Genomic DNA, 26,680 nt, shown 5'->3' on the forward strand with positions numbered 1-26,680 from the left:
AAAGCAAGTAGACAGACTCAAAAACCAGGCTAGGATCAGGAGTCTTCACAGTTGCAGTCACAATAGGAATCACTTATTTTGCTTTTGGAACTATACCCTTCAAAGAGCCTTAGTGAGGAGAGACCATGCCTCTATTTGAGGGAGGCTACCAAAGAAACCACAGCAGACACCCATGCTTTCTGTATCTGGCTCAACAGCTCTGTGCATGCTTTGCTGTCTGGATGCACAATGCCTTGCCTAACACATCCTTGTTCATGATAGAGCTCTTGGGTTCGACCTCAGTACAAACCAAATAAGAGAGATTTGTTTTATTCAGAAACCATTATTCTCAAAAGTATGGCACTAAAGGCACATCATTTTTGGCAATATGCAAGAGCAGTATCTCAAAATCCCAGAGCATATGTGGCTGACAGTGCCCAAAACATCTCATGGAACAGCCAGTGAAATCAGGAGAAAAATTTTTAAAGTAAGGTGGGGAAGAGCACCTTAAATAGAGGATTTAGAATCTGTACTTAGGTTCTGAATTTGACTTAAACCGTTCTAGGTCTGTTATCTGCTTCTTCATCTGTAAACTGGGATCAATAAAACCTCCCCAGATTTGCAGCAGTGCTCCCAATCTTAATTGATATCTGTGAAGCATTTTGAGAGCCATGAGTGAAAGAAACCATTAGCAAGCCCTCAGGCCTTACTATAACACCAACAAACAGAGTTGTTTATAATGCTTTTCAGTGCAACAATGACTAGGAAATGAGGAAAGGCTAAAGTGTAGATGCACCCAGCGCTGCTTTGCTGCAGTGTCAATGTAAATGGTAGGAGATTTTAGACATTTTCCTCCAGGCAATTCTGTTTTCAATAATGCAGTAAAACTTCTCCCTCTATGGATTCAAACAGATGCCCTTGCTAACACCTTAGGTATCAAAACCTATTATGAATTTGGGAGAATGCGTCTCGGAGTTGAAATCACATGGAAATTTATTAAGAAATGACTCACTGGGACCTCGCGGATTTAAAGAGCCAGGTGCTGCCCAGCCATCCCCTTCCCAACGATTGAACTCAGCCTAGTACCGTACCAGCACACGATATCCCACCTTCCACAGGACAAAAAGCCTCCAGGCATTTCCAGGACTCTCTCCCGCCGACTGCTAAGCTCTCTGTCCCTGCGGGTGCAGTTTTGGGAGCCGAGAGCAGCGGCCGGGCGCGCCCGCAGCACGGCACGGGCAGAGCGCTCCGGCCCGCGCTGTGCTAGCGGAGCCCGGCTGCTGGCGAGAAGCGAGCGAGCGCGGGGTGCGGGCACATGCAGGACCCCGGCAGCGAGCAGGTGTCAGCCGGGACAGCTGTGGAAGGGCTCAGGGAGCGCGTGTATCCCCCGGCTCCCGGTCTCCGCGCCGGGCGCCGAGTAGGACCGGGGGAACGAGACCCAGCGCGCAGATAAATCATAAAACGCTACACGAGCGGTTCCGCAGCCCTCCCCACCGCGCAGCCATTTGCCTTTGTTGAAGCCCCGCGTCCGCAAGGTGCGGCGGGGCCGGGGCCGGGCTGAGGAAGGAGCTCGCTCCCCGGTCACCCTCCCCTCACAGCAGAGCGGAGGGGATACGTCCTGCGGGAGTGGCTGCCGAGAGGGACCCGCCCGCCGCCCGTACCTGCCTACCTGCGGAGCCCGCCCGGGACGCGTCGCCCGCCGCCTTTGTTGTGCATGCCCACCCGGCAACGCCGAGCCGCGGAGTCGGCTCCCGCCCGGCCCCTCGGCGCCCGCCGCTCTCAGGCCCGGCTTAGCCCGTCGCCACGGCAACGGCGGGCGCGGCTCGGGCGAGGTACCGGCCTCAGAGCCCCGCCCCGAGCGGGCTGAGGGCACGGAGCGAGGGGTCCCCGGAGTGCTCCCCCCAAGCGGCTGAGGGGAGAGGGCGGGACGTCCCCGCGGGGCCGGGAGCGGGCGGTGCTGAGGAGACAGGGCAGGGTCGAAAAGAGGCGGCCCCGCAGCCTCGGCTTTAGGGCGCTCGTCTCTCGGCGGCCGCCCTTTCCCTACCCTTGCGCCCCTCCTTCCCCAGAGTGCCGGGCAGTTGCTAGCGAGCCTTCGATTAGCCCTCGGCTTCCTCTTACGGTGCTTGGGATCCCTCATTTTCCATATCCGGTAGCGTTTCTTTAGACTGGCCACCTCGGGACTCCCCGGTGGGACTCCCCGGTCACAGATCGCACGTTCTTTTGTCCTACAGCAAGCACGGCTCTGGTGACTCTCCTATCTTCCTGCATCAGCCTCCACAGGCTCTTACACGTGACGGGCAGTCTCTCTGGAAAAAGGGGAGCTGCTGTGAGAATAAAGCCAAGACAGTGGTAACGCCTCCGTTTATCCCTGTTCCCGGGCATAGGGACGAATTGTATCCTGCATTTACAACTATTTTAATTGACCATTCATTTTAGGGATAACCATGACAGCTTGATCCTCTTCCCTTTCAGTCAGTAAGGACTTGGAAAATTAATAGTTATGTTGATTGCTACTAGGATTATGTGCCGCAGTTCATTGGCTCTATCATGTGATACTAGATTGAGCTGGGTCTTGTTACCAGATTTACAGGTGTGTGCATGTGTTCATCTCGTTCTGAACAGGCAGGTTCTGGACTGGTGAGACATGTTTAAAGGAGAGTCCCTGACCAGAATTGCTCACATTCACGAGTTTTGTTAAGTGATCCAGCCTAAGGAAAGGCATTGTTTCTGTTTGAGGACATTAATTAGAAAACAACTAAATTCTGAAAAGTTGATTGTGGAGAGAAATAAATAGCATAGCAACCCTGAACTCTTTTCTGTGTGTTCAACACCTTATTACACAACTTATTTATTCTTTCTGGAGTTTGTCAAACTCCTATTTAACCTTAGTAGAAAGGGATTTCAGTGGCACTGGGCTCACAGCATCCTCCACTGAAGGTTCTTAAATTACAAATAAAACCTCTGAAACCTCTTCAGTAAGCCACATGGGTCATAGGAAAAGACAGAGACAGAATGTGCTCAAGGTTACAGAGATGTTCTCTGGCACAATTGAGAAAAACTGCCAGAGCTGTGTTATCCTGTCCTTAGTCATCATGTGGAAGACTTTGCCATTCTGTCCCAAGAAGGCACCTGGGCTAAACCTAGCCCTACTTTCAGGGAGAGCAGGGGAGAAGGGACAGGAGGCAGCTGTCCTTTAGTTCCCCTTGGTCAATCTGGGCCCATATATTGCTCATGTTAGTAAAAAATCTTGTTCTTAAAGGGTTTCTCACTGGACACAAGGATGCTTGGGGGATGACCTGGTGTTATTTTCTTGTAAAGAAGGATGATAAGGAGAACTTGGACACCTACTGTGATGGTCTTTGCATATCTCCCTGCAACAAGCTGCATTTTCCAATTCATGCTAATTTATAAATAGACCAAATTCTGCTACTTGGAGAAAGCTTTTGTCTCTCTTTGTACTTGATATATGTGATACTCTGCAGTGGAGAGCAGATGTTTGTACCAGATTCTGCTCCCATGGAAATGGGCAGTAGAAGACTCAGAGGCGAGGGGTGAAATAGCATCAGGGTTATCTCTTGTCCTCAGCTCAAAGCTCCTGTTACAGCCAGTCTGAAAGGCCAGGAGATGCCCTTGGATTTAGCGGCACAGTCTCAAGTGTATGCCTCTGTCTCTGCTGGAGATGAACATCCTGTTGTTTGCAGAGTCCAGTTACAGCTAAAAAAAAACTATCCGTCTGCATAAACAGGAATTTTCCTCAATTGCAAGAGCCAGCAGAGGACACTACTTCATCTCTGTCTCTGAAAGGGCTGAGTAATGTTTTGTTTGTTTGTTTGTTTTGTTCTTTTTGCTGCCTTCTTCCAGCTCCATGACTTTGGTGGCGCCTTTGGCAGAAGAACAGTTGCCATTGCTTCCATTTTATCCATATCCACCAGAGGATTTTGTTTTCCAGATTGTTTGCTGCAGCTGAAGCCATAGCACTAATGCTCCTGTATAGCTCTACTTCAGGAGAGAAACAAAACCACATGACAAATTGGTCCAATTTATCACAGCAACAGAAACCTGCAATTCAGCTCAATCGCCCCCACAGGCCAGCTTAGACAGCATCAATTTTTAATGACCTGAGCACCACTGCCTTTGCAGCTTGGGCTTTCTGCCCCTTGCCTTGTCACAGGGACCCTCCAGGAATGTCACCCCGCCAGTGTGGAGAGCACCCCCAGAATTCCTCTGGGTGAGCAGGGTCTGTCTTCAGCCTGCCAAATCAAGCCTGCTTGCTACCCAAAGAGGCACAGTCCAGGTCTGCTGGCTATGACCAAACTCTGCCCCCTTTTCCTGTCTGGCTGGAGCATCCATGATGTAGGTTTATTCCTAAATAACAGCTCCAGGCTTTCTGGGCATGCCCATGGTCTGTGGCAAACCAGAAAGCAGGAGTAGGACTGGACCAGTGCAGCTCATAGCCTCTCCTACAGTCTTTTTTTTTGGCAATTATATAACCCAGGACTGTTCACTTGGTAGCAAGCTGGAGGTGACTTCAGTTGTTTACATCTGTTCCCATTATTAAGGTAGGAGTGTTTTATTCCAGGAGGAGCTGCAGTGAAATAAAATGCCAGCAACAAGTCCTGCATGCGGTGCAGAAAGACCTGAAAAAAGGATGAGTCAAACTATGCCAAATCCCTCCCACTGTGAGCCAAGTAGGGTATCAGAGGAGGCTGGGAATCTCTTTTTACTGGTCCCAGGTTCTGAACTGGTCACAGCAACTGGCATCCAAGAACATCTCCCACCTCCACCCCAGCATGTGCCCCCTTCTGGCTTGCTCTGCCTGGGACAGAAACAGGAAGTATACAGCTATGGATAGCCATAGGCATGCTCCCTCATGGCTCTCTTGCCTCAGTTTCCTTGGTCTGTAAAATGGATGTGACTGTGATCTCCTTGTCACAAGCAGAAACTAAAACAAAGCATTTCTGTCATGGCTGTGGTGAGGTAGAAGGACTTGTGCTGCCTGACCAGCAACTTGGATTCCTCCAGCAAAACAGCAGCTTCTACTAGGTTCTCTGTTCACTTGAAAACCCCCATGATTTAGCAAACTGCATATTCCAAAGAGGGAGTTCATTATTCACTCCACTAGAAGCAAGTGGCAGAGGCCATTACCCTAAGTGGAGTTTTGGGAAGCTGGCTCTCTAATTCACTTGGTATTTAACACTGGCCATGGGGCCTAAGCTCTTTAAGTAAGATACATTCAGCAAAGCCCTTTTGTGATCTTTGCCCTGCACTAAGGAGCTGTGAGGATAAGGGTTATTAAGAATAAATGTAAGAGCAGAGGTTTCTGCTTCAAGAGTTTGGGCCAGAGGCTGCACAGCTGAGGGGACAATGATGTGCACAGAGAACTCGGGTATTTAGAAGGGAAAAGCTGGCTTGCTGCAGTTCATCCAGAGATGCTGGGGTGTCCAGTGCCAGAGCTTGGCTGCTGAGGGATAGCTTCCATTCCCTGGAGCACTTGGTGACTGCCTCCAGCTCCTCTGCTTTTGTAGTTTGTCTTGTTATGGGCATGGTTCAAAACTAACACAGCAGAGCTGTGCAGAATAACATGGAACTCAACAGACACCTGCAATTACCCTAGCAAATACTTAATGGATTATTCCATCAGTTAACTGTCCAAGAAAGGAAGTGTGAGCCAGTTCAGTGGATTTCAAATCACAGCTCTGTGAAAAAAGTTAACATAAAGCATAGCTCTTCCTCCTGGCAGCCCTCCAGTTACTAATTTCCATGTATCAGCTGCATCTGAATGGGCTTGGTCTTCCGCCCACTGTTTCTATTTATTTGTTTTCCATTCATCTCCACTAAAATTAAAACCCAAAGCCTTCCAGAGAGAATGGAAAACAAACAGGCTGAACCCATACTGCTGCCCACATACAACCAGCAGAAACCACTGTACTTTTTTCTCCTTTGCACTGAGGCAAGATCTAACTTCGAAGACTCTGGCCTTTCACCTGAAAAACAGCACGGGTAGCTATAACATTACCACAGCCTCAAATTCCTATTCCAGACACATCAATAGGCAGCACCCTTCAGCTCTTGGCTGTAGGTGCTCCAGGTCACAGTGACTGCACAGACTCTGCTGGAGATCTTTCTGGATGAAGCAACTTCTGCATGGTTTAAGAAGACAGAGCTGATGATCCAGATGGTCACATTGGCTGAGAGCTTATGGGTCAGGGACTGGTGACATTCTAGTAGGGGTTTGCTTCAAACAAGAAGATTGAACTGATAGCGTCCTCTACAGCCAGACAGGAACAGCCTCACATTTACAAGTCCCAGTCCTCATGCAGTACTTCAACCACCCCAATACCTGTTGGAGGGTCAAAACAGAGGGGACAGCCAACCCAGGAGGTTCCCAGAATGCACTGCTGATTACTTCCTTGTCCAAGACAGAGGAACCAACAAGGAGAGGTCCAGCAATGCTGGACCTTGTCTTCATCCACAAGGAGGGGCTGGTTGGGAACATGAAGCCCAAGGGCAGCCTTGGCTGCAGTAACCATGAAGTGTTGGAGTTCAAGGGTGGCAAGAAGGTTGCACAGCAAGCTCATTACCCTGGACTTCAGTCAAGCAGACTGGCTCCTACAGGGACCTACTTGGTGGAGTACCCTGGGACAAAGCCCTCAAGGCCCCAAGAAAGCTGCTTAATATTCAAGAAACACCTTCTCTAAGCTTAGGAGCAATGCATCCTAAAAGGAAGCCAGACAAAAACACCAGGAAGCCTTAATGGATGAGCAAAGAGCTCCTGAACAAACTCAAACAAAAGGAAACATCCAGAGGGTAGAAGCAAGGACAGGGAGTCCAGGAGGAATATAGAGAAAGCACCCAGTCTTCCTTGCATTTGCATGATTTCCTATTGGTATCTTCGTTTGTTCTGGACACATCTTTATTTCAAAGCACATCACCTGATAAGTGTTTTGCTATAAAATTCCAGGCTTTTACAATAGCCAGATTCTTTACACGTCCCAGAGTGAACAGTAAGTGTGAAGAAAAGCCAAAAGTTATGAAATTACTTTTAAAGAGATACAAATTACAAAATACCTGCATTTACAATTACAGTATTTAAATCCTATTTGCAACAGCACAATCAGTAGGGTCCAAGTGTTGATGTACAGGAAGGGATTCTTACTAAGGAAAATGCACAAAAATAAGGCCTTGGTCTTTTTCAAATGTTTTCCTTCCTTAAAAACATACACAAGTGAGTGCATAATGCTAAATATTACTTTGGTTGAACATTAAATTCTTCTTCCTGTTACCTAAAAGGATTTCCTTCCTTGAATAAAGAGAGTTTCCAGTTCTGTGTTTATGGCATCATCAGGAATTACATCATCCTGAATAAACTCATCTCCAAGTTTCTTCCACCATGGCCAACGAGTGTATTTTAACATAGTGTTGTGGGTTTGTCTTGCCTTGGTAGCTACAGGGATTGATCGACTCCTAAAAGCACCAAGATCTTTTTCTGTGATCTCTGCTAAACCTGGAGCATCTGCAGAAACAAGGAGAAGAGTCTTCTGTATTTTGTTTGGGGTTTTATTAAAAAATAAATAAATAAATAAATGCAACCCTCCCACTGTCCTAGGTCACTCTTTTCCCCATGCTGACACTGCAATTTTATGACTACACGATAGATCAAATCTGATTGGAGATGCAATCCAAATAAAAGCCTATCTAAAAAAAAATAAAATACATAATGGGGTAGCAAGAAGAAAGGGGGAAGATGGACTACATCTTTCAGGTGCAGTGGTGGCATCCACCAAAATGACTTCTTGTGGAAGTATAACCTCAGAGGATCTCCTGGTCACTACTGGGGCTCAGTGCTCCTGGTGCAGGGTGACATCAGCATGGTGTTCCCACTGCTGTAGTGCAGCAGCACTGTGGTCTCCCTGCTTGGGGGACCCAGGCACAGTGTGTGTTGCTGATTTGCCTACTCAGGGAGTGATGAGCTGCAGTGACCCAGCACGTGACAGAGTAAATAATGGAATTCAGTAACTTGCTGGATTCTGCCTGGCTTGGGTGCTCTCTGGTGGCTGCAGTTTGCTACTATTGTTCTTTTATACAGCCACTTGTCTGGAATTACAAAAGCACAGTAGTGAATTCCCTTAAAGCCAGGCCAGAGAAAATGAAAACAGCCTAAAGATTTCCCTCTTTAGCTGCAAGGGGTGAGAGTCTTTTAACCAGCATCTTACTTACAACACAAGAAAACAAACCAAAGCAAAACAAATGCAGGTGAATATGTTGTGTGAGACCTCCTTTTAAGAAATTCTAATGCCTGTTACAGGGCCATTGCTTTTCGTGTGAGCATATCAGAGAGAGACTTTCAGCAGAAGAATAAAATGCTCCTTGAAAAACAGGTGTTTATCCTTAACCTACAGCAGCACTTGGATAATCTCTAACAAAGCCTGGATCTCAAGATAAGGCATATGGCAAAGGAACAAAGGTATTTCAGTTTTGAAATGAGGCTTTACTACTGCTCATTCTAATTTTTCCTCTTTATTCGTTTAATCCAAATGGTAATCAAAGCCATGAGGTAGAGCAGAGTCACTTACTCATTAGCAGCTCCACATCGGTGTTGACCTGAGCTAGTAAAGCCTCTCTTCGCTGTGCTGCTCTTTGATCCAGCCTGCTCCTCAACAGGAACTGTGCCAGCTTTGCCTGAGCCTGCATGTGCAATTCTTTACTCATTTCTTCTGACATTTGGGAAGCCTGGAGGAAAAAAGTTTGTTACCATTAGGAGCTGGTTATTTTAAAACTTCTGGGGACAGAATAATGCCTAACCAAGGAATGCAAATTCTGCTCATAATTGTTAACTTCATAATTTTGCTTCCTCTACACCTCTCTTCAAAATTATCCATTATCATGTATATAAATTTTCCAGTTACAGTTTGCTTTGACACTTTTTATTAATGCTTGAAATCCCCAATATCCTAGTGCCTTGCTGTCAAACAAGTAAGGTTAATACATACGTACCTCAAATGAATTATCTTGATCATAATTGATGAAGCTGAATACATTTAATCCCTACAGTATTTTATGTTGCATCATTAATGGAAATTATGAAATGACTAAGAAACAGACCGGATGCAATTTGATGTAGTCATCCACCTTCTGCTGCAAAGCTAGTCTCTGCTCATCACTCAGTCCCTTGGGTTCTTTCCAAGGAGAGAGAGGTCTCCTCCTTCTTCGTTTCTCCAAGAATTTACAAGCCTTTGTAAGGAACATATGAGAATGACAATCAGAGGAAGTCTTGTTTACAAACAAAGCGGGAAGAAATCAGTGAAAGTGTTTCAGTACTGCATCTGTTAAAGCCTAAATGCAACTATGATGTTGAAAAGACAACATACAAGGTCAGCATGAACACTAAATAGTAAGTAACAACACTCATAATAAGTTACTGACTCATCTGTAGTATGGTGACATTCCAATCCTGGATTTCAAAGAAGCAGCTTTTATATTTTAGTTACAATACTGTGTTAGGCTTTGTAGCCTATACACAGTTTAACCCTTTAAAGCAACTTGTGGCTCTAGACTATCACCCCTGAGTAATTTTTTTAATAAATTATGGCTACACTGACAGTAGGAGAATAAACAGTTTTATGAAGCTTCACAATAATCCACTCAGTCCTACCTACTGTTAGAACAAAGTACAAATACTTACTGCTCTCTGAATGATGACAGCTGCCTTATACTCCTTAAGAGACTGTTTCTGCTGATGAAAAATTCTTCTTGCTCTATAACCCCTCCAGAACCTCTGGATAGTTAATGCTGATTTCTCCTCCATTTCCTGCATGTATTTATTCACCCGACCTACAAAGGTAACAAAACCCCACAATTACAAGACTGTGGGTTAGGTTCTCTTAACAATTTACATTGCTAATCCTCAAACTCAATAGTACCAAAAAAACTTGGGTGCTCTCAGTTAAAGGCCCTTCTTTCCCCAAGAAAGAGGGGGCTTCTAGCTGTGAGTCAGGTCTTGCCGATCATAGCTGTAATGGAGCTTTGTAACAGAAGAAAACTGTCTCTCCCTTTCTCCTGCACCATTTACAGGCAGCAGATCTTGATCAGTAGTTACTGAGCCCTGGGGGAATTAGCACATTCTCTTTCAGATAATTGGGTCAGGAGAGGAGACAGTAAGACTACAGTGCAAATAGACATGCAAGATTGGGAAACAGATTTGGGGAAGTTGCTCCTAAGGAGACCCAGACACTTTAATCTTCTGCTATAGTTGAATATAAATCATACTGGCATGGACAACTTCCAGTAAGGCCAGCTGTCGTTCATGGAAGAGTCTCATGGCCCTCTGTCTCTGAAGTTGCATTTGCAGTTTTAGAGCTTCATCTTCCTTCTGTTTTGTTAAATGCTGCAGCTCCTGTTCCCGTTTAGCTCTGCAATACATAAATACACTAACAATTACCTTAAGTTGTAAATTTCTTTAAAGTGTCTCTCTTTCTTTGTGTTAAGTGGTCCAGCATTGAGAAAGAAAATCCACAAAACAATCTGCTATGCCAGCTGCTGGCTGCAGAATGACACCAAGCAATGAGAAGTCTTCTGTAAATAAACAAATTACCACACTATCTATAGCCATGAAAAACTCTGAACCACTCTATGAAATCAAAGTAAAAAATTTACTTAGGATAAAATTCTAAGGACTCTGAAGGGAATGATGCTTAATGTAGGACATTCACCGCCAGAATGAACTGGAACAATAATTTTGATTCCATCATCTGTTGAAGAGGTAAAGCAACATTAGCCATCTGCTCCAGTATGCACCTTTTCCAGTCCATCCATCAGCATGCATGGCACCTGCTTCCCACAATACATGTAATTATTTTTGTCCTGACTGCAAGAGTAGATCAGAATGTTGGCTAACAAACCTCACTTAATTTTGGAGGGATATTTTTTTTTCCAGGAAATGCAGACTGACACATTTGGTCCATCAACTTTGTTAAGAGAACACTAGGAAAGCATTTTCTTGCAAATTCTTCCTCATCTGTTCTAGATTTCATGTTATGAAGTTGCCCTGCTGTGCACTGAAAAACCTGCAGCAGAAGATTCACAGATGAGACAGCTGAAAACAGATGAGACAGCTGAAAACTCTGCAACTGGCCCTGGAGTGTTTAAGCAAATAACAGCATGTACATCAATGAAATACATAGCAACATATCAATATAGAGACTAACATAAAATACTCAATATATTGATGTATCAGTGGTAATAATACTAATAATTACTGAGACTGCTTGGAGTGGAGTATGAGGAAGTATGAGCTAAAACTCCCTCTCCCTTCACTGCCCCTTCTCATCCCAATGGACCCAACCTTATCAGTAACTTGAGAGCTGAGAATATACAGCTTTGCCCCACAACAAGGTAACAATGGGACTTCTCTGATCCTACTGCAGCAAAACCCCTTTCCCACTCAGGGCCTGAGTACCCCCACTAGGCCCACAGCCCAGTGTTCTGGTCTCCTCTACCACTTTTCTGGGGACAATAAAATAAGTGCTTTAAGCACTAGGAAAGAAAACCAATGGACAGAGAAGAGGTATGAGGAATGCCAGAGAAGGAAAATGTCCACAGACTAGAACTAATGTCCAATTCTGCTATTGCTGCATGGCACATACCTTTAGATCCACAGTACAAGTGAGCTATTTGTGATTCCCATCACTAGTATAAATTGAGCTATAATTTTTCCACCAACCATACTTAAACTTCACAAACAACTGGTTTGTGAGAGATTGGGATGGAAGCTGTTGTGTAAAAGAGATGCTCTGCATTTAAAGATCTGACCTTAACAGCTAAAAAAGCCTCCACCACAATCTGACAGACCATAATCCTCCTATGCAGACTTGAGGTGGGCCCACACGCCTACCTACAGAGACAGATCATGATACATGTGATTACATCAGAATGGTTTCAAGGAAACTAAAGGTTTTCAGCCCACACCTTTCTGCAAATTACAGCTGCAATTTTTTACTTTTTAAATTCAGAGAGCTAATATTTTAATAAAAATATTCTATTTCTAAGGCAAATGAAGTCATAGGATCAAACAAGAGCTTTGATAACATTTTCTTGATAAATCTATTGATATTTTGCCCATCAATTTTCATCAACTTCAGTAGGTTGAAAACTACAAAAATGTTTAATGAACATCTCAGACGTACATCTGTGAAACAAAGAATGCATGTCAGGTATTTAAATAATTCTTTAATTCTGATTCTTTCCTATGTAGTCTGCAAACCACATTCATTCTCTGTTTCTCGTAACGTTAAGATATATTTGCTTGCATAAGACCACACTGACAGGGAACTGCCTCTGAACTAAAGTAAAACACACACAGAATAAGATCCAAGCTTCCTTCTGCAGTTCATGGCAGAGAGCAGCCTCCCTCAGGTCATCTCTTTAGAAATGCAAAATGGTTTCACTTATGATGCATTATTAATAAAAATTATTGCCATTGAAAATGTCATACAATTAGCTATATGATTGTGAAGTAGCTTCAAGGGGAGACTACAGGCTTTAACATTCAGAGGAGACATTTCTGAAACAACAATTTCAAAAGTTTGAAATTTCTGGAGTTCAATACCTTCCTCTGCAGCTGCAGGTGAGTAAAGTTGGGAGTTTCAATCTTGGCAGTATATAACCACACTTGTTCTAAAATAAATCTATGAACAGAACCAGAACCTGACTGCTAAAACTTAAAAAGTCCTCTAAAAAGCTCTTCTAAAGTAATATTTACAGTATTCCAAACACTATTTTTCAGTGTAATGTTTTGACGTAGACAGAAGAAAACCAACACTGGAACTGTACAGTTACTGTATTTGCTCAGTACACTGGGACTGAGTGAGCCATGAACACACACAACTGTAAGGATATTAATAACTTTCCATTCCTCGCAATATTAAACTAACACTTTCAAAAGTCCATTTAAATTACTCAAAAACTACTTAAAAGGTACACACTAGTGTTTACAAAATTGAAGATATGACACAAGGGAGTCAAGCGGCTTGGTGATTGCTGAGAGTCTCACCAGCCTTTCCAGGCTGCTTTTCCATGTTACATCTTAGCCCATCATCCAAATTTTCTAGGTTACAAGTTTGGCTTGCAGGCCTGCAGGGTACTTTATGAGGGAAGAAGTATCAGCTTCAGGTGTATGGTGGAGTAAAACTGAGTGACAAGGGTGTCTGACTGCAGCACTAAAGTGCAGAGATCAGTAGCACTCAACAGACATACTGCTTGCTGCCACAAATCTTTCAGAATTTAAAGATTACACCTTAGATAGTCCAATATTCTCTTAAGGCCAGTCTAGACAATAAAGCATCGTTGTTTGCTTTGCATTACTTTGGTCACACTGCAATGTGGTTTGACAGTGATTTATAAGATCTACTTTTGACAAAGTAATGATTAATGTGCAAAAAAAAGTTTGAAAAAGCTTGCTGTGGAGCTGCACTTGATTTACACCCCTTAACCTATGTTAAATTCAAACTAAATTTCTCAGAAGAGTTAGCCTAACATGTGCTAACATTACCGTTGCAATCTAATTCAAGTGAGACAAGCATTATTTACATGGCTTCCTCCTCCTCTGCTGCTCCAAGGCAGAGGATACTATTTCTAGGTCACTGAAGTAACTCTACTTCTGAGAGCCAAAGACTTAAAAATTAATGAAGAACAAGGTCCTGAAAGCACTCCACTGAGCAAGTACTATGGGCCTTGGTTTCTGCAGCACTGTGGCATGTGGAAGCTCCACAACAGCTCCAATGTCATTTACAGAGCAATTTTGTGTCAAGTTAATGGTGAACCAGTTAATTCTCCTACCACCAGTACATCATCTCCTAGTGCTGTTTAGTACAATCACATACCATACTTTCAGTTTTCCATATGCTACAGATTTCTAGAGAAAACATGAAAGCACCACAGAAGTGAGTTTTTTTCATGGAGAAGCCTGGCAGCTGGGAAAGGGACAGTTGGAGCTTTTGGCACCAGAAGTGGCAGCTTGGTACTGCTGAAAAAGCACATTGTTTGGATGTTTCTGCTAAAAGTCTGTAGTGAAGAGGCTCACATTGGCATTACATCACTCATGGGGCTGCTCAGAAAAAAACACAAGAGGTGAGAGGTGCTAAAGAGTACAACAAGGAAATTCCCACTGCCTGTAATAGAACAATTCTTCACAAGGTAAATCATCCAGCACAAGGAAAGGGTTCAAGTTAGATGGTAGGATCCTCATCCTTGGAGACCTCTGAAACTGGATTTGGCCCTGAGCATCCAGATCCAATTTTGAGGCAGGGCGTGCTTCAAACAGGACATTGAATTAGATGACCTGAACATTTCATCTTCCTTTGTGACGAGAGAAAACCCAGCCCAACCCAAACCTTCGTACTAGATCCTATTCTTTACTGTTTTTCACAAAGTCATACTGTTTACCTGAAGCTTCTCTGTAAAGTGATCACGGCTTGGGGTAGTTTTTTCAGCCTTTTTCTTGTCTGAAATCCCCGCCACGCTGCCTGGATTATAGAAGCTGCTTGATGCTGGTTCTGAAATTAATAAAACAGTTGCTAGAATATTTTCTATGCATATAATAACACTTTATTGCTGCATGCATAACTGGACAATCTCAACATTCTGCCAAATCCCATCAATTTTCAAATGCATCAAATTGGGGAATTTAAGGTCTTACAAGACAGTTATTATAATGAACTCTATACTTGCCCCAAAAGCAGCTAATCTGATCACCTGTATTGATGCTCTCTGTGGTAAACAAATGAATCCACAGCACATATATGTGTATATATATATATATTAGAAATTTGTATTTAAAACATCTGAAGCACTTGATATTTCACATGGTGATTCAGTCAAAATACGTACACTAGAGAGGACAGAAAGACATGTTTGGAGAAAGAGCAACAGGAAAAAATGTTACATTGCAGTATGATCAGAAGTCACTGAAATGCAGACATGAAAAATAATAAATTCTATTCTCAAATTGATTTTTTTAAAAAACCCACAAACAAACTGAATCACAAATTCCCCACTCGGTTGAAGATGAAAGCAGGCCTCTGCAAAGATGACTGATTTTCAGTGATGTATTGTCTCTGAGAAACCTGCATATAAATTTTTTTAAGATGCTCATTAAACACACATTGTCTCTTATTTGGAACACAGTCCAGGTGGTGCTCTTACTGCACATTTTCTGTAGATAACTTAGTTCTATGTAAATGGTGCCTAGAATTCAGAGATCTAAATTTCTAACACTGATGTGAGAAAAGCAGATGCAGTTATTTTATAATTAGCAAAAAAATTAATTCTTTTCACCATATGGTTAGGGTGAAATCTATGGTGAATTTGCACAGAAAGTCAATCTCTTGAAACACAGTTCCATACCTAATGACTGAGCAATTTCCTGATGTTTTAGAAAAAACACAATAAAATAAATTTCAAAAGGCAATTAAAAAATTAACATAGTGAAATAATAACACAGGTTTTGAAAAGTATCTACAGAGTCATATAGTAAATCCATTCTAAACGTACATAAATGACACATAAATAAGATTTCACATCTGAAAGTCACATTAAACTTGACCACCTGCATGCCTCCTTTTCCACTGGATTGTTCCAAGTACAGGAGGTCCAAGAGTTGATTGACCTCCCTGTCAAATCCTTTGCCAGTCCACTGTTTACTTAGAAGCCCTTTTAATCCTAGGAGAAAGAAGAAGCTAATTCACTAGCTAATTCTTTTCAGGCTTTCAAAGTAATGAACTGCAAATCAACAAATCAAATCTGATTCTCTGTGCAAAGGAAGGTGAGAGCTGAAGACCATCAGCCATCTTTGAGTGTGAATGCATAATCTTATCAAAGATTATCTGGTGCTCCAACTATCACAGAGAAGTATTATCCAGTGATTTTGTATGTCTGAGTATATCACTGACAGTCAAATTACCACTGTACTTTCAGGGTCTTATCATAATTCATCGTAAGGTGCTAAAAAGAATTCAAAGCACCACACAAGTTCTGGATATTGTTAACACTTTCATATTTTTGTAATAAAAGTTATTTTTTTCTAACTGGAATTATTTGATGTCTTATATGCACTGCGTAGTTTAACTGTGAGTGCATGTGCATCCAATCCATGAGACAATTTTGGGTTTGCAGTAGCTTAAAAAAAAAAAAAAAAAGCACTTGTGCACCCCCCACAAAACACACACTCCCAATGCAAGTAGACAGTAACATGTGCTAGTGCTAAAACATTTATATCTGACAAATCCCAGAACCTAAGGGCTCTGCAGGGAGTTGGCAGGAAGAGGAAGGAGGGCAGGAAGCATGCATGCTTGCCTCCTGAAGAACTGCAGATTCAAGTAACTTTTCCATGTTCAAATCATTGTCCAAAAGCATATTCATACACTGAGTGTAGCAATTATGTCAAGATTGGCTGGACTGACACCATTATCAGTCCTTGATTAAAAGCTTCCCATGCCTTCTCTCAGGCAACTCTACACAGTACTGACTCCTTTCCTCACAGGCAGCTCCACACAGCACTGACTCCTTCACTCTGCAAGTTTCCTTCTTCTTTCTGCATGACTGGCTAGCCCCAAGCTGTCCCTTACCAGCCACCTAACCCTGACTGTCCCTCACACAGCATCTTCTTACCTTGTCTGTCCCTTGCACGTCCACATGTCCCTTACCTCCTCACAGCACAGTCAGCAGATTCCATCCCAAACTACCAGCAGACACTGGCTCTCCAACTGACTCTTTTACAACACCCATCGTCACTGGACAAGCAAGGCTGTCTCCACTTCTTGGCAATCAGTACAACTGTAATTCATTGAGGAAAACTGCCTTCTGCACTATCCTTACAAACTATCTTCTCACTACCGGGAAACTCCAAAACTCACAGTACTTACAGGATCTGGAGCACAAAGAAATGGCACATCTGTGGCGCCACATGCACAATTTTATAAAAACAGTGACAGTTAAACACTTCAGAAGAGAGACAGGCAAGACTCTAAATGGAGTCAGTGGGTGCCCCAGGGTTGCAAAAGCAGGGAGCCAGACTACACAAGAGATTTCCCTCACAGTAGTGCTGTGGGTGTGACACAACCACTTGCCAGTCTCTGTACAGACTACAGCTATGTGCACCTTTTGGCTGCTGACAGGGAGTACCTCCAATGTGCTTCACAGATGTGTTAACCCATGCAGGACAAAAGGCCAGGCCCTCCAGGAAAACTGACACAGGGATTGTGCTGGTGTTGGAGATGCCCTCACCTCCAGCAGGCTGCCTTCACTGGCAATGCTCACACCAAAGCAGCTCACACTGCCAACAGCTCTGAGCCACTGTGAAGCCAAGGGACTTCAGTGAGATGGCCAAATGGTAGAAATGCTGTAATGCTTTCTTTGTTGCTTTTATTTCTCAAAGTCTCTAAAGGATTCCAAAGCCTGAGTTAAAACTAACAGAAGGATTCTAGCTTTAAAAAAAAAAAATAGAGAAAAAAGCAATTTTTTAATTTTCTTAGTGGAAAGAAGAAACAGGTACAGGAGAGAGATGAACAGTTTCTAAATGACTGCAGCATACTGTGATTCTAGAGCAAAACAAAGCATCCTTTGATGGAGATCTGCACCTCTTCAAACAAGCCAGCTTTCTACAGCTGGGATGATCAGACCACGGCAACTTCCCAAGAATCCACAATGTGATACCTGGCACTCTATGCTTAATTCCATATTACAAGGAATCCCTCCTCTCAATTCCGTTGGCAAAGGGGTGGCAAAGTTGTTCATCTGGTCCTGGTACTGTAATTTATCTGGCTGGTACTGTATAGTAAGTAGCCAGCACAAGTGCAAAAAATAGGAATTGGACATTTTTACCTCGCATTCCCTCTTTTTACTGTCCTTGTCCTCAAAGAACCGCAGATGCTTACAAGTAGCTTTGACCAACAGTAACATCCAGACCATAAAAGACATGGCCAACAATATACCTGTTCCTTAGTCTCCCTGGGCACAATAGAGTACAAAGGGGTTTCCTGGATCTCCCTGCTAGGCTAGAGACAGAAACATTAGATGGGACACCTCACTAAAGAATGAATAACATAAAACAAATTATATACATACTCAGCCTCATCATCTGAAGGCATCAAGAAAAAATGATAAAATAATTTAATGAATTCTTGGAAAGAGTTCATTCCAATTACTTGGATATCAAAAGACAGAGAGCTCCTGGATAACTAAACAGCCATCTATCAGATGAACAGACCCTGCAACAGCCAGGGTCAGCAGTTCCCTCTAAGTAAAACTTTCATGCTCTGGATTACTGAGCCTTAGCACTGTGGTAGATTTGACACAGGGCTTTCTGACTGTGGCAGTACAGGCACCCTGCCAGTGGATTCCTCAATAACTAACCTGCACAGGGAAACAGAAAGAAATAAAAGTCCATCAGGTTGTAAGTGAGAAACAATAGCTTTAAAAGACAAGTTGCCACATGCAGAGTCCTCAGTACATAGAAGAAAATAGATCTAGGAAAAACAAAGTGGTGCAGTCCATTAAACTGCAATGAAAATGAATAAACTGAAAAAAAAAAACCCACAAAGCAACGTGGCACTGTAGCCACCACCTGTACTGGAGAGGTATTGAACCACAATGGGAAACCTCTGTATTTTTATTTTCACTGGGAATGTAAGAGAAGGCTCAGTGATTGGTCCCATGCATATTCACAAACCTTTGTAGCGAGCTGTGAATAACTGCACAAGTTGTTTGCAAAATTTTGCCACTAACAACAGCAGTTTTGTGGCAGCACTTCCTACAGCAGGATTGGTGGTAGAGGAAAGCTTATAAACAAGTTCATCCAAAACAGAGTGAAGGGTCTCTTCTTCAACTTGAAGCAAGACAGAACTTTAAAAAGAATAAAGAAAAAAAAAGCAGGAGTAGGATTGAAGTGTTAATTAAAAAACATGAACTTTTTAAACAGTGACTTATTTTTAGCTATGTCAGGCTATATACAGCAAGCCAAGATGCCTAGCTAGCTGGACCATGAATCTGATCCAGGCAGTACTACTGTTTTAATTAACCAATTACCACTCCCTCAATTTAAAAATATTAAAAATCCAGCTTTTTAGTATTTTCAATTCCTACTATAAAGACTAGGGGAAAAAAACCCCCAAACAATAAAGCACAACAGTGCTTGCATTTGAAAAGATTTTATTTTACCAGGCAGTAATGAACTACATTTTATATTTATAAAGAAAAATAATGATATGAAAACAACTAACCTATTGATCCTCAAAATGTTGTGTAACACAGACATCATTATAATTGCTGTTTCAACATCATCTGTTATTAACAACTGCAGGAAGCGATCATTTTGTAGTACTGCAAAGAAAACCAAAAACAAGCAAACAAGAAATCATGCAATCAGAACCAGACTTAAAAATAACATTAACCAAATAAACTTCATCATAAGCCACAGGAAGTAAAACCAGACACTGTTTCTGGAACAAACTCCTTCATTTATAGTTCTTACACTGAAACTTACTGAGATAACTAAACTACTTCAAACCTCCAAAAACACACTGAATCCTGTTTTTTCTGCCTTTGGACACCCCTCAGGCACTGATGTTGCAAGGGAATGAAAGCTTTAAACCCCTTTATATTACAATAGTACCCTTTTCTTACAACAACAGTGGAATTAACATTGGGGCAACAATATCCAAAAAAGTTAAGGACCTCAACATTGACAGTTTGTTAGCCCAGGTTATTTAATGCAAGTCCACTGATGTCATTAAAGCATCATCTTTTTATGCCAGTGTAACACTATGTATTCAGTAATTTTTCTGACCATGTGTGTTTTTACTTACACATCTTAGGATCATTAGTTTTTTGTCAATACTAGAAACAAAACCAAATTCTGCTTTTCAGAATCAGTGTGCTTAAGATCAGTTTAAATGAAAGCTTATTTTGATCAAAACTACATAGTGAAGTTTTTTAGATATTTGTAAAATTTCCTGTCATGGCAAAAACTTCAGAAATCTGTCTTCAATTCTATCTACTCATCAGGGCTAGCAATGTACCCTGGTCAAATTTCTGCATCTTTTAATCACACATAGGAAAAGATCAATTGTCTCTTACTGGAAAAAAAAAAACAACAACTGATTTTTAAAAGGCACAGACTTACAAAGGGAAATTACAGGATGACACTTTAAATATATATCTCTGGAAGACTAGAAGGGGAACACTTGAATACTTCCCTTTGGTGGATGTTTACCATTTTAGATATTGCTGTTGAGCTCACTACTTAAAGAGACTGATTTACCATCTACTCCAGCTGAGAAGACTAGGTAGAGATCAGCTTAAGAGTGAATTTTGATACTTTTAATTGCCATAAATAAATGTTCAGATGTTCTGCGAGTTGACATTTCCCTTACCACATGCTGCTAGTTGAATATGCCCACCGAACAGCCAGCAGATGGCATCAGTTACTATTTGGAACCAGTGTAAAAAGTCTTGTTTTTCTTTCTCCTAAACAAAAGAGAAGTAGAGAAAAACATATGTATGATCTTCAGTAAGGACTCCATCTTGATGTCATGGGAAAGTTTGTATACCTCAGGAATCTGGAGACCAAACTCCATCAAATTTCCAAATGAGGTTGGTAAAACTGTAGGAACTAGTAAAAAAAACCCCAACTTTCAAGACCTTGGAGGCCAGAGATCAATCAAGAGGATCCGAACATACTAAAAAAATAAAAGCATCCATTTGGGGGAAAAAAAAAAAATCACAACAAGGAGAGAGAAATCTTGTTTACTCCTTTAAAAATATTTGATAGCATAGGAAGGATAAGACAAATAATAGCTCAGCAAATATGTATCACAGATTTAATGTGCTAAGTGGGAAATATATTACTTTTTTTTAAAAAGAGAGGAAATAAAAAAAAGGTAAAAAAAAAGTGGCTAAGGAGACAGTCAAAATTAAAAAGGTTCCTGATAACTGGTATGGTGAAGCTTCAGAAGCATCTCCTATTTGGAGGTCTGGGAGCAAACACCAAACCACAATAAAGCTGAAATTTGATCTGTTTGCCAGACTACATCATGTGCTTGCCTGTGATAGCACTGGACTGGAAAAAAACATAGAATCAATCAAAGAATCGTAGGGTTGGAAAGGACCTAAAGTCCATCTTGTTCCAGTGTCACTGCCATAGGCTGGGACACCTTCCAGTTGATCAAATTTCTCAGAGCTTCATGGAGCCTGCCCTTGAATGGAACATCCACAGCTTTTCTAGGCAGCCTGTCCCAGTATTTAACCATCCTGACAGCACAGAATTTCTTCCTAATACCTAATTCAAACCTCCCTCTTCCAGCATAAAGCCATTGCCCCTTATCCTGTCACTACATGCCCTTGTAAAAAGTCCCTCTCCAGCTTTCTCGTAGCTTAGGTACTGGGAGGTGATACAAGCTCTCCTCAGAGATTTCTTCATGCTGAACAACCCCATCTCTCTCAGCCTTTCTTCACTGCAGAGATGCTCCAGTGCTCCCCTATGAACAGTAGGAATTCAGGTTTTAACATGTGAATGTACATATAAATGCACATTCCAGCCTGTATTCCAAGTGTGAGCCACAGACCACTGGAAATCTGGAATCTCAGTGTGTGAAACAGCAAAAGGGTTTTTGACAGTACCACACGGCTGACAAATGTTACAAAGCACACGGTCACACATCCCATATTAACTGAGCCTCCAGAAATGAAACTCTGGGAAGCCTATTCCTAGATCCCTGCTGAAGCTTCAGCCCTCAGTCAAGGTTTAACTTCCTATTTGGCCCATACTGACAAGGAGAGATACAAAATAACAATAATATGTTAAGCTGTAATATTATCTGCTCCGTGTTTTGGTAACATGTCAGTTTCTGAAAGCTATTCACCACTTCCCTTGACTTCAAAAACTTGTACAATAAGCAAAAGAAAGCAGAATAAATTTCAGATTCCACTGGTAGAGTGGGATTTCCAAAATTCCACTGGGCAAGCATCAAGTCTGAGCGCCCAGTCACCTCTGAGACCACAAAGTTTAAAAGCCAAAGTACTAATTATAATGTAGACTGCATTTGCATTCAAAAGAAATCTTTGCCCACAAGCATGACTCAAGTAGCATGTAGGCTGACAAAATAAGAAAATATGGGGGAAATTACATATTGTGGATAAGAGTATCCTGGGATATCATTTAGGAAGCTTCCTTCTTAAGCAGTAAATGCACTTCTCGAATACTGGACTGACAGAAACTATGTTATTGCCCTGATGCTTTCTGAGAATTGTCTGTGGTGTCTATCACAATACTTTGTAGGAAAACTTTGGCTAACTGCAAGAAGTCAGTGAGCCAAGAAATGAGAGAGTATGGTGAAATGGGAATATTAAAAGAAACTCTCAGAATCCATTAAGTTGGTTATTCAAATTACTCGTGGGTTTTTGTTTGTTGAGTTTTTTTTCCTTCTGATTCTAGAGCTCAGAACACTGCAGAAGCATGAGGGAACCTTGCTGAGCAAAACCCTCCTTCACTGCAAAAAAAGGATAAAAATGTGAGAAAGTGTTTAAATCTATAAATTCATGAAGTCTGCCCTTGGCATGCTCCATGTGCAAGTTCAGAAGCAGTGAGCATTCCTGGATTTTTTTTTTTTTTGCCAATTATTCAACAGAAATTGAATGACAAAACAAACTCAACAAATCTGATTTAAAACCTTAAGACTTCCTAAACCATTTTTTGTAAAGCTGAGTAAAATTAGTGAGAAATACATCATTATGAAGGCTGAACTAATGACATGCAAAGTTAAGACACTACAGTGACTGGGATGCTCTCTTTTGTAGGGTTTTTTTTCCCCCTCTTATACTGCTTTAATTCTCCAATCCTTCTTCTAATTACACTCCTTCCCTCTACCTTCAAAACTTGTCAAAAGTAGTAGCCACTATCCTAACAGGCCTATGGTAACAGAGTGGCTTTGCACAAGTCATGGAGCAAAAGCCGCACAATGACAGATTCCAGTTTCAGAGTTTGGAGGCATAAGAAAAGCTACTGCAGTTTCTGGAAAATAAATTTTCATAATACCATGTCCCTAGAATAATATTCTACTTATCCAATCTGTGACCTTGGAAAGCTTGCAGGTGTTCTCTGCTCTTTTAACTATGAAACTTGAATACCTTGATTGCTCGGATAAATCGTGCTTGTAAGCGTTTTCCCAAAACCAGCAGGCTGTCTATAGCTGAAGGAAGAAACTTCTTGTAAAATTCCTCAGGATCTTCTTTCACCTCTAGCCCTACACAACAATGACTGAAATGGAGTTTAAAAAAAAGAAAAAAAGAAAAAAAAAAGAAAAAAGGGAAAAAAATCAACCTGAATAGTCAAAGGACTGTTTGAACAACTTTGAATGAATGTCACATCATCAGAGAAATGCTTCAGTGGCATGGGACAATTTCCCCCCCCCAAGCAACAGCTCACTGCTGTGACTGGCTCCAAGGTGGCTGCCTCCAAGGAAGAGCAACCACTCACAGGTTGGAGACCACATTACTACTTATTATGGCATTTCTCAGTTAAAAATATATCTAAGAGCCTTTCTCCTTTAGCTTTGTAGAATCTGTTCAGGCTTGTTCCATATTCTAGGGAAGGGCTCTGATGGTCATAAAAAGAAAAAAAGGTAAAGTAAGTCGAAAAAAAAAGCTGATAAAGGAAGCCAAATGATGAAGGGGGTGCACATCAGGCAGTGAAAATATGTAAAAAAAATAAACCATGAAACCTTCAGCAAGACTGTCTACAACTTTTCTCAAACTGAGGAAGGCATGTGGGCTAGAAATCAGCTCCTCAGATCTCAGCTCTTATTTTACTCACCACAACACGTCGGTTGTTTTTGGAAGACTTTTTACAAGAAACTGCATGTTTTACAGCTAGTAAGTTGTTCCAATTCTGCACTCAGCACTGACACCAGTGCAACAAAGGAACCTTCCTAACTTCTTACGAATTTTGCTTTCTGATATCTTACCTAGTCTATGTTAGCTTTTTGACAATACACACACGTAAAGCTGTCTACCAAAGCCCTTGGAAAACAAATTCTAGGCATGAAGTTAAGATTCATCTAGCTAGAAAAGGACATTCTTACAGCTACAATAAATTTCAGTATTCTCTGCAACTGAAACAGCTTATAGGGGATGATTTAAGTATCACACTACTCTGGTGATAACTCTTGCATCTCTTACTGAAATTCCTCGCATTAAAAATTCATACTGCAGATACGGCATAAATAAGAGATGGTCATATAATTACTTCATGCCTTAGAATTTTACTCCCTAGTTAAGCCAAAACTAAGTGCAACTTGAGGAAAATTTAAAATGTATTATTTTTCCTGACATTTAAAATTGAGATTGGATCACTGGGGGTTTGAGTTTAAAGTTTTCTTATTTACAACACCATTCTCACAATATCACTACATCACGTTATCTAGTCTGCATGAACTGTGTCATCTATTATATTTAAAAAGGTAAATAGATACTTAAAATGGGTACATTAAATAAATATTTAAATAGTCAAGCCAAGCAGTGAGTCAATCAGGCTGAAGATCTTCGCAAGATGAAATCTAAGCAAACAAAAAACATTTTTAAATAACTACAATTCAAAATTATATAATTACTGGGCAAGAACTGTTGCACTGGTGAGTACTATCCACATAAAAAGGTAAAGCTGACACAAACCCTGTTCCCACCATACAGTTCCCCCAGCTCAATGAAACACAATGCAAATAAACTTAAAAGGACCAATTAGGCTATGCCTGACCCCTCTACTCTTGACTGCTCCCTGCACTTTAACCCTGGCCTTTCCTGAACAACAAGCCTTGTTCTGGAAGGGAGCCAATGTATTACAGCTTGGAAAGAGAAAGAGCAAGATGAAAGGACAGAAAGAAAACTTGAAGAAATTTTGTTAGCTTTTTTTTTACCTTAGTATCTCTGCAAGCTGGGCAGCAGTAGCCCAGGCTCCATGCAGCTGCGAGTGGTCTTGCTTAAGGACCAGCAAGCAGTACTGAGTAAGACCATAATCGTATATATCTTGTTTAATCTTATTTGATTCTTCACATCCTAAGAAAGGACTACTTAAAATTCCTGTGGGAAGAAAGCAGGAGAAAGACAAAGAGGAACATAAGATTCTGATATGCAAGGGTTTTTTTTTCTTTTTCTAAAATGTAAGAAGAGTATATGTACACAGAGCCAGGATTAAAGTAACCGTAAAAGTGCTAAGACCATTAAATATTTTGTCAGCAATTTTTACTGTTACAGCTACAACTCATTTGTAAGATTAAATGACAATTGGTAAGGATAACTAAACTTAGGTTTCCATTTTCTCTCTACATATTTAGTAGCAAAACATACATTACCTGGGATATGAACCATTTGTATGCATTTCCTAGGCTAGATATAACCACAATCACTGGGAAACATATAGCTTCCTTATAATTACATCCCAATTTAGAACAGGACCTGACTTGTTTCAGCTGTTCCTATAAGCAGTGACTGTACAGCAGAAGGAAAGACAGGGAAGTCACACAGGAGCTCACGGTCTTGTTTTTATGTTAAGATTTGAAAACTAAATACTGACAACCACCTTGGCTCTCTGCCCAAAAAGCACTGGGAGAAATTATTCGACCAAGTGTAAGATCCCTGCCTGTATCAGCAGGGAAAGAGCCCACATTATCAGGGTGACAGCTGAAAGTTAGAGAAAAATTTTGTCCATTTGCTCCTCAGTTCCTCCTCCTTATTTTTGTCAAGTCAAATGTCACTCTCAGGAAAAGCTGCTGTATCAACCTTCCTGACAGAGTTTCAGAAAAACCTTCTGTATTTAAGGAGGCAGACGCAAGGACAGGCCATAGAGTGGCCATAATTCACTAGCTCATCCTTTTATTTAGGAACGGCATTAATTACCCTTTAACTTCAGCAGCAGCAGGGGGATGTCCTGTTCTCTGCTCTCAGTGATCTGAGCAGCCAAGGCCAGGACCTGAGGGTCCGCCGCTGCCATAGGGAACAGCCAGAGGCGCACACCACCATCGATTCCAGCCTCTTTCCTTTTTATGTTAAGGCGCGGGGTCCTGACGCCAGTACTTCATCCCAGTTCCTGCACCACCAGCTGCAAGCCTCGAGCCGCAGGACTCCCCCTGAGAAAGGAAACAAACATGGAGGGAGTCCCATTCGCACTCCCTGCCGAGGCTGCGGGCAGCCGGGCCGGCTCCGTCGGCAAGGGCGCACCTCCGGCGGGGCAGCCTGAGCGCGGCCCCACGTGGCGGGCAGCGGGAGCGGCCTCACCTCACCCAGAGCCGGGGAAAGGGCAGAGGGAGCGGTGCCCTCTCCCACCGGCGCGACCCCGGTGCCCCCACCGTCCCCGGGAGCGGCAGCGCCGGTGCCGCGAAGCCCCCAGGCCGCGGGGCCCCCTCAGGGCGCTCTGAGGGGATCCACGAACGCCCCCGGCCCCTCTCACCGCCGCGCGGGGGCTCCCCGACTGCGGGCGGAGGGAGGGAGGGGACACCGGAACGCCGATCCCGCCGCCTCCCCCACGCCCCCTTCTCCTCACAGCTGTGTGGTCGCGGTCTCTCTCCACCAACCAGCGCTCTCCCCTGCGGGAGGAGGGTATATTTGCATATCCGCCTGCGGGCTTGCGCCTCCGCCACCCCACTGGTGGACAGCCACAGAC

At 42.4% G+C, this 26,680-nt stretch overlaps 1 protein-coding gene across 4 annotated transcripts; it reads right to left on the bottom strand.

Moving 5' to 3' along the window:
- Positions 1–1,907: 1,907 nt before the first annotated feature.
- Positions 1,908–26,472, bottom strand: IQCB1 (IQ motif containing B1). Of its 4 annotated transcripts, none has more exons than XM_062498395.1 (14): positions 26,296–26,472; positions 25,918–26,147; positions 24,939–25,101; positions 23,155–23,284; positions 20,403–20,496; positions 19,251–19,350; positions 18,701–18,873; positions 15,581–15,693; positions 14,419–14,528; positions 10,246–10,388; positions 9,662–9,810; positions 9,082–9,210; positions 8,553–8,709; positions 1,908–2,285 (listed from the first exon to the last, which is right to left on the bottom strand). In XM_062498395.1, exons 2-14 carry the CDS (start codon positions 26,009–26,011, stop codon positions 2,140–2,142), a joined length of 1,701 nt encoding a protein of 566 aa, XP_062354379.1. In that variant the 5' UTR covers positions 26,012–26,147; positions 26,296–26,472; the 3' UTR covers positions 1,908–2,139. The 4 variants fall into 4 exon arrangements, with proteins under 4 accessions (XP_062354379.1, XP_062354377.1, XP_062354378.1 ...); XM_062498393.1 differs by lacking the exon at positions 1,908–2,285 and adding an exon at positions 6,880–7,492; XM_062498394.1 differs by lacking the exons at positions 1,908–2,285; positions 26,296–26,472 and adding an exon at positions 6,880–7,492 and having other exon boundaries at positions 25,918–26,219.
- Positions 26,473–26,680: the final 208 nt, after the last annotated feature.

The sequence above is a fragment of the Cinclus cinclus genome, chromosome 9 (assembly GCF_963662255.1).
Source record: "Cinclus cinclus chromosome 9, bCinCin1.1, whole genome shotgun sequence".
NCBI classification, from domain to species: Eukaryota; Metazoa; Chordata; class Aves; order Passeriformes; family Cinclidae; genus Cinclus; species Cinclus cinclus.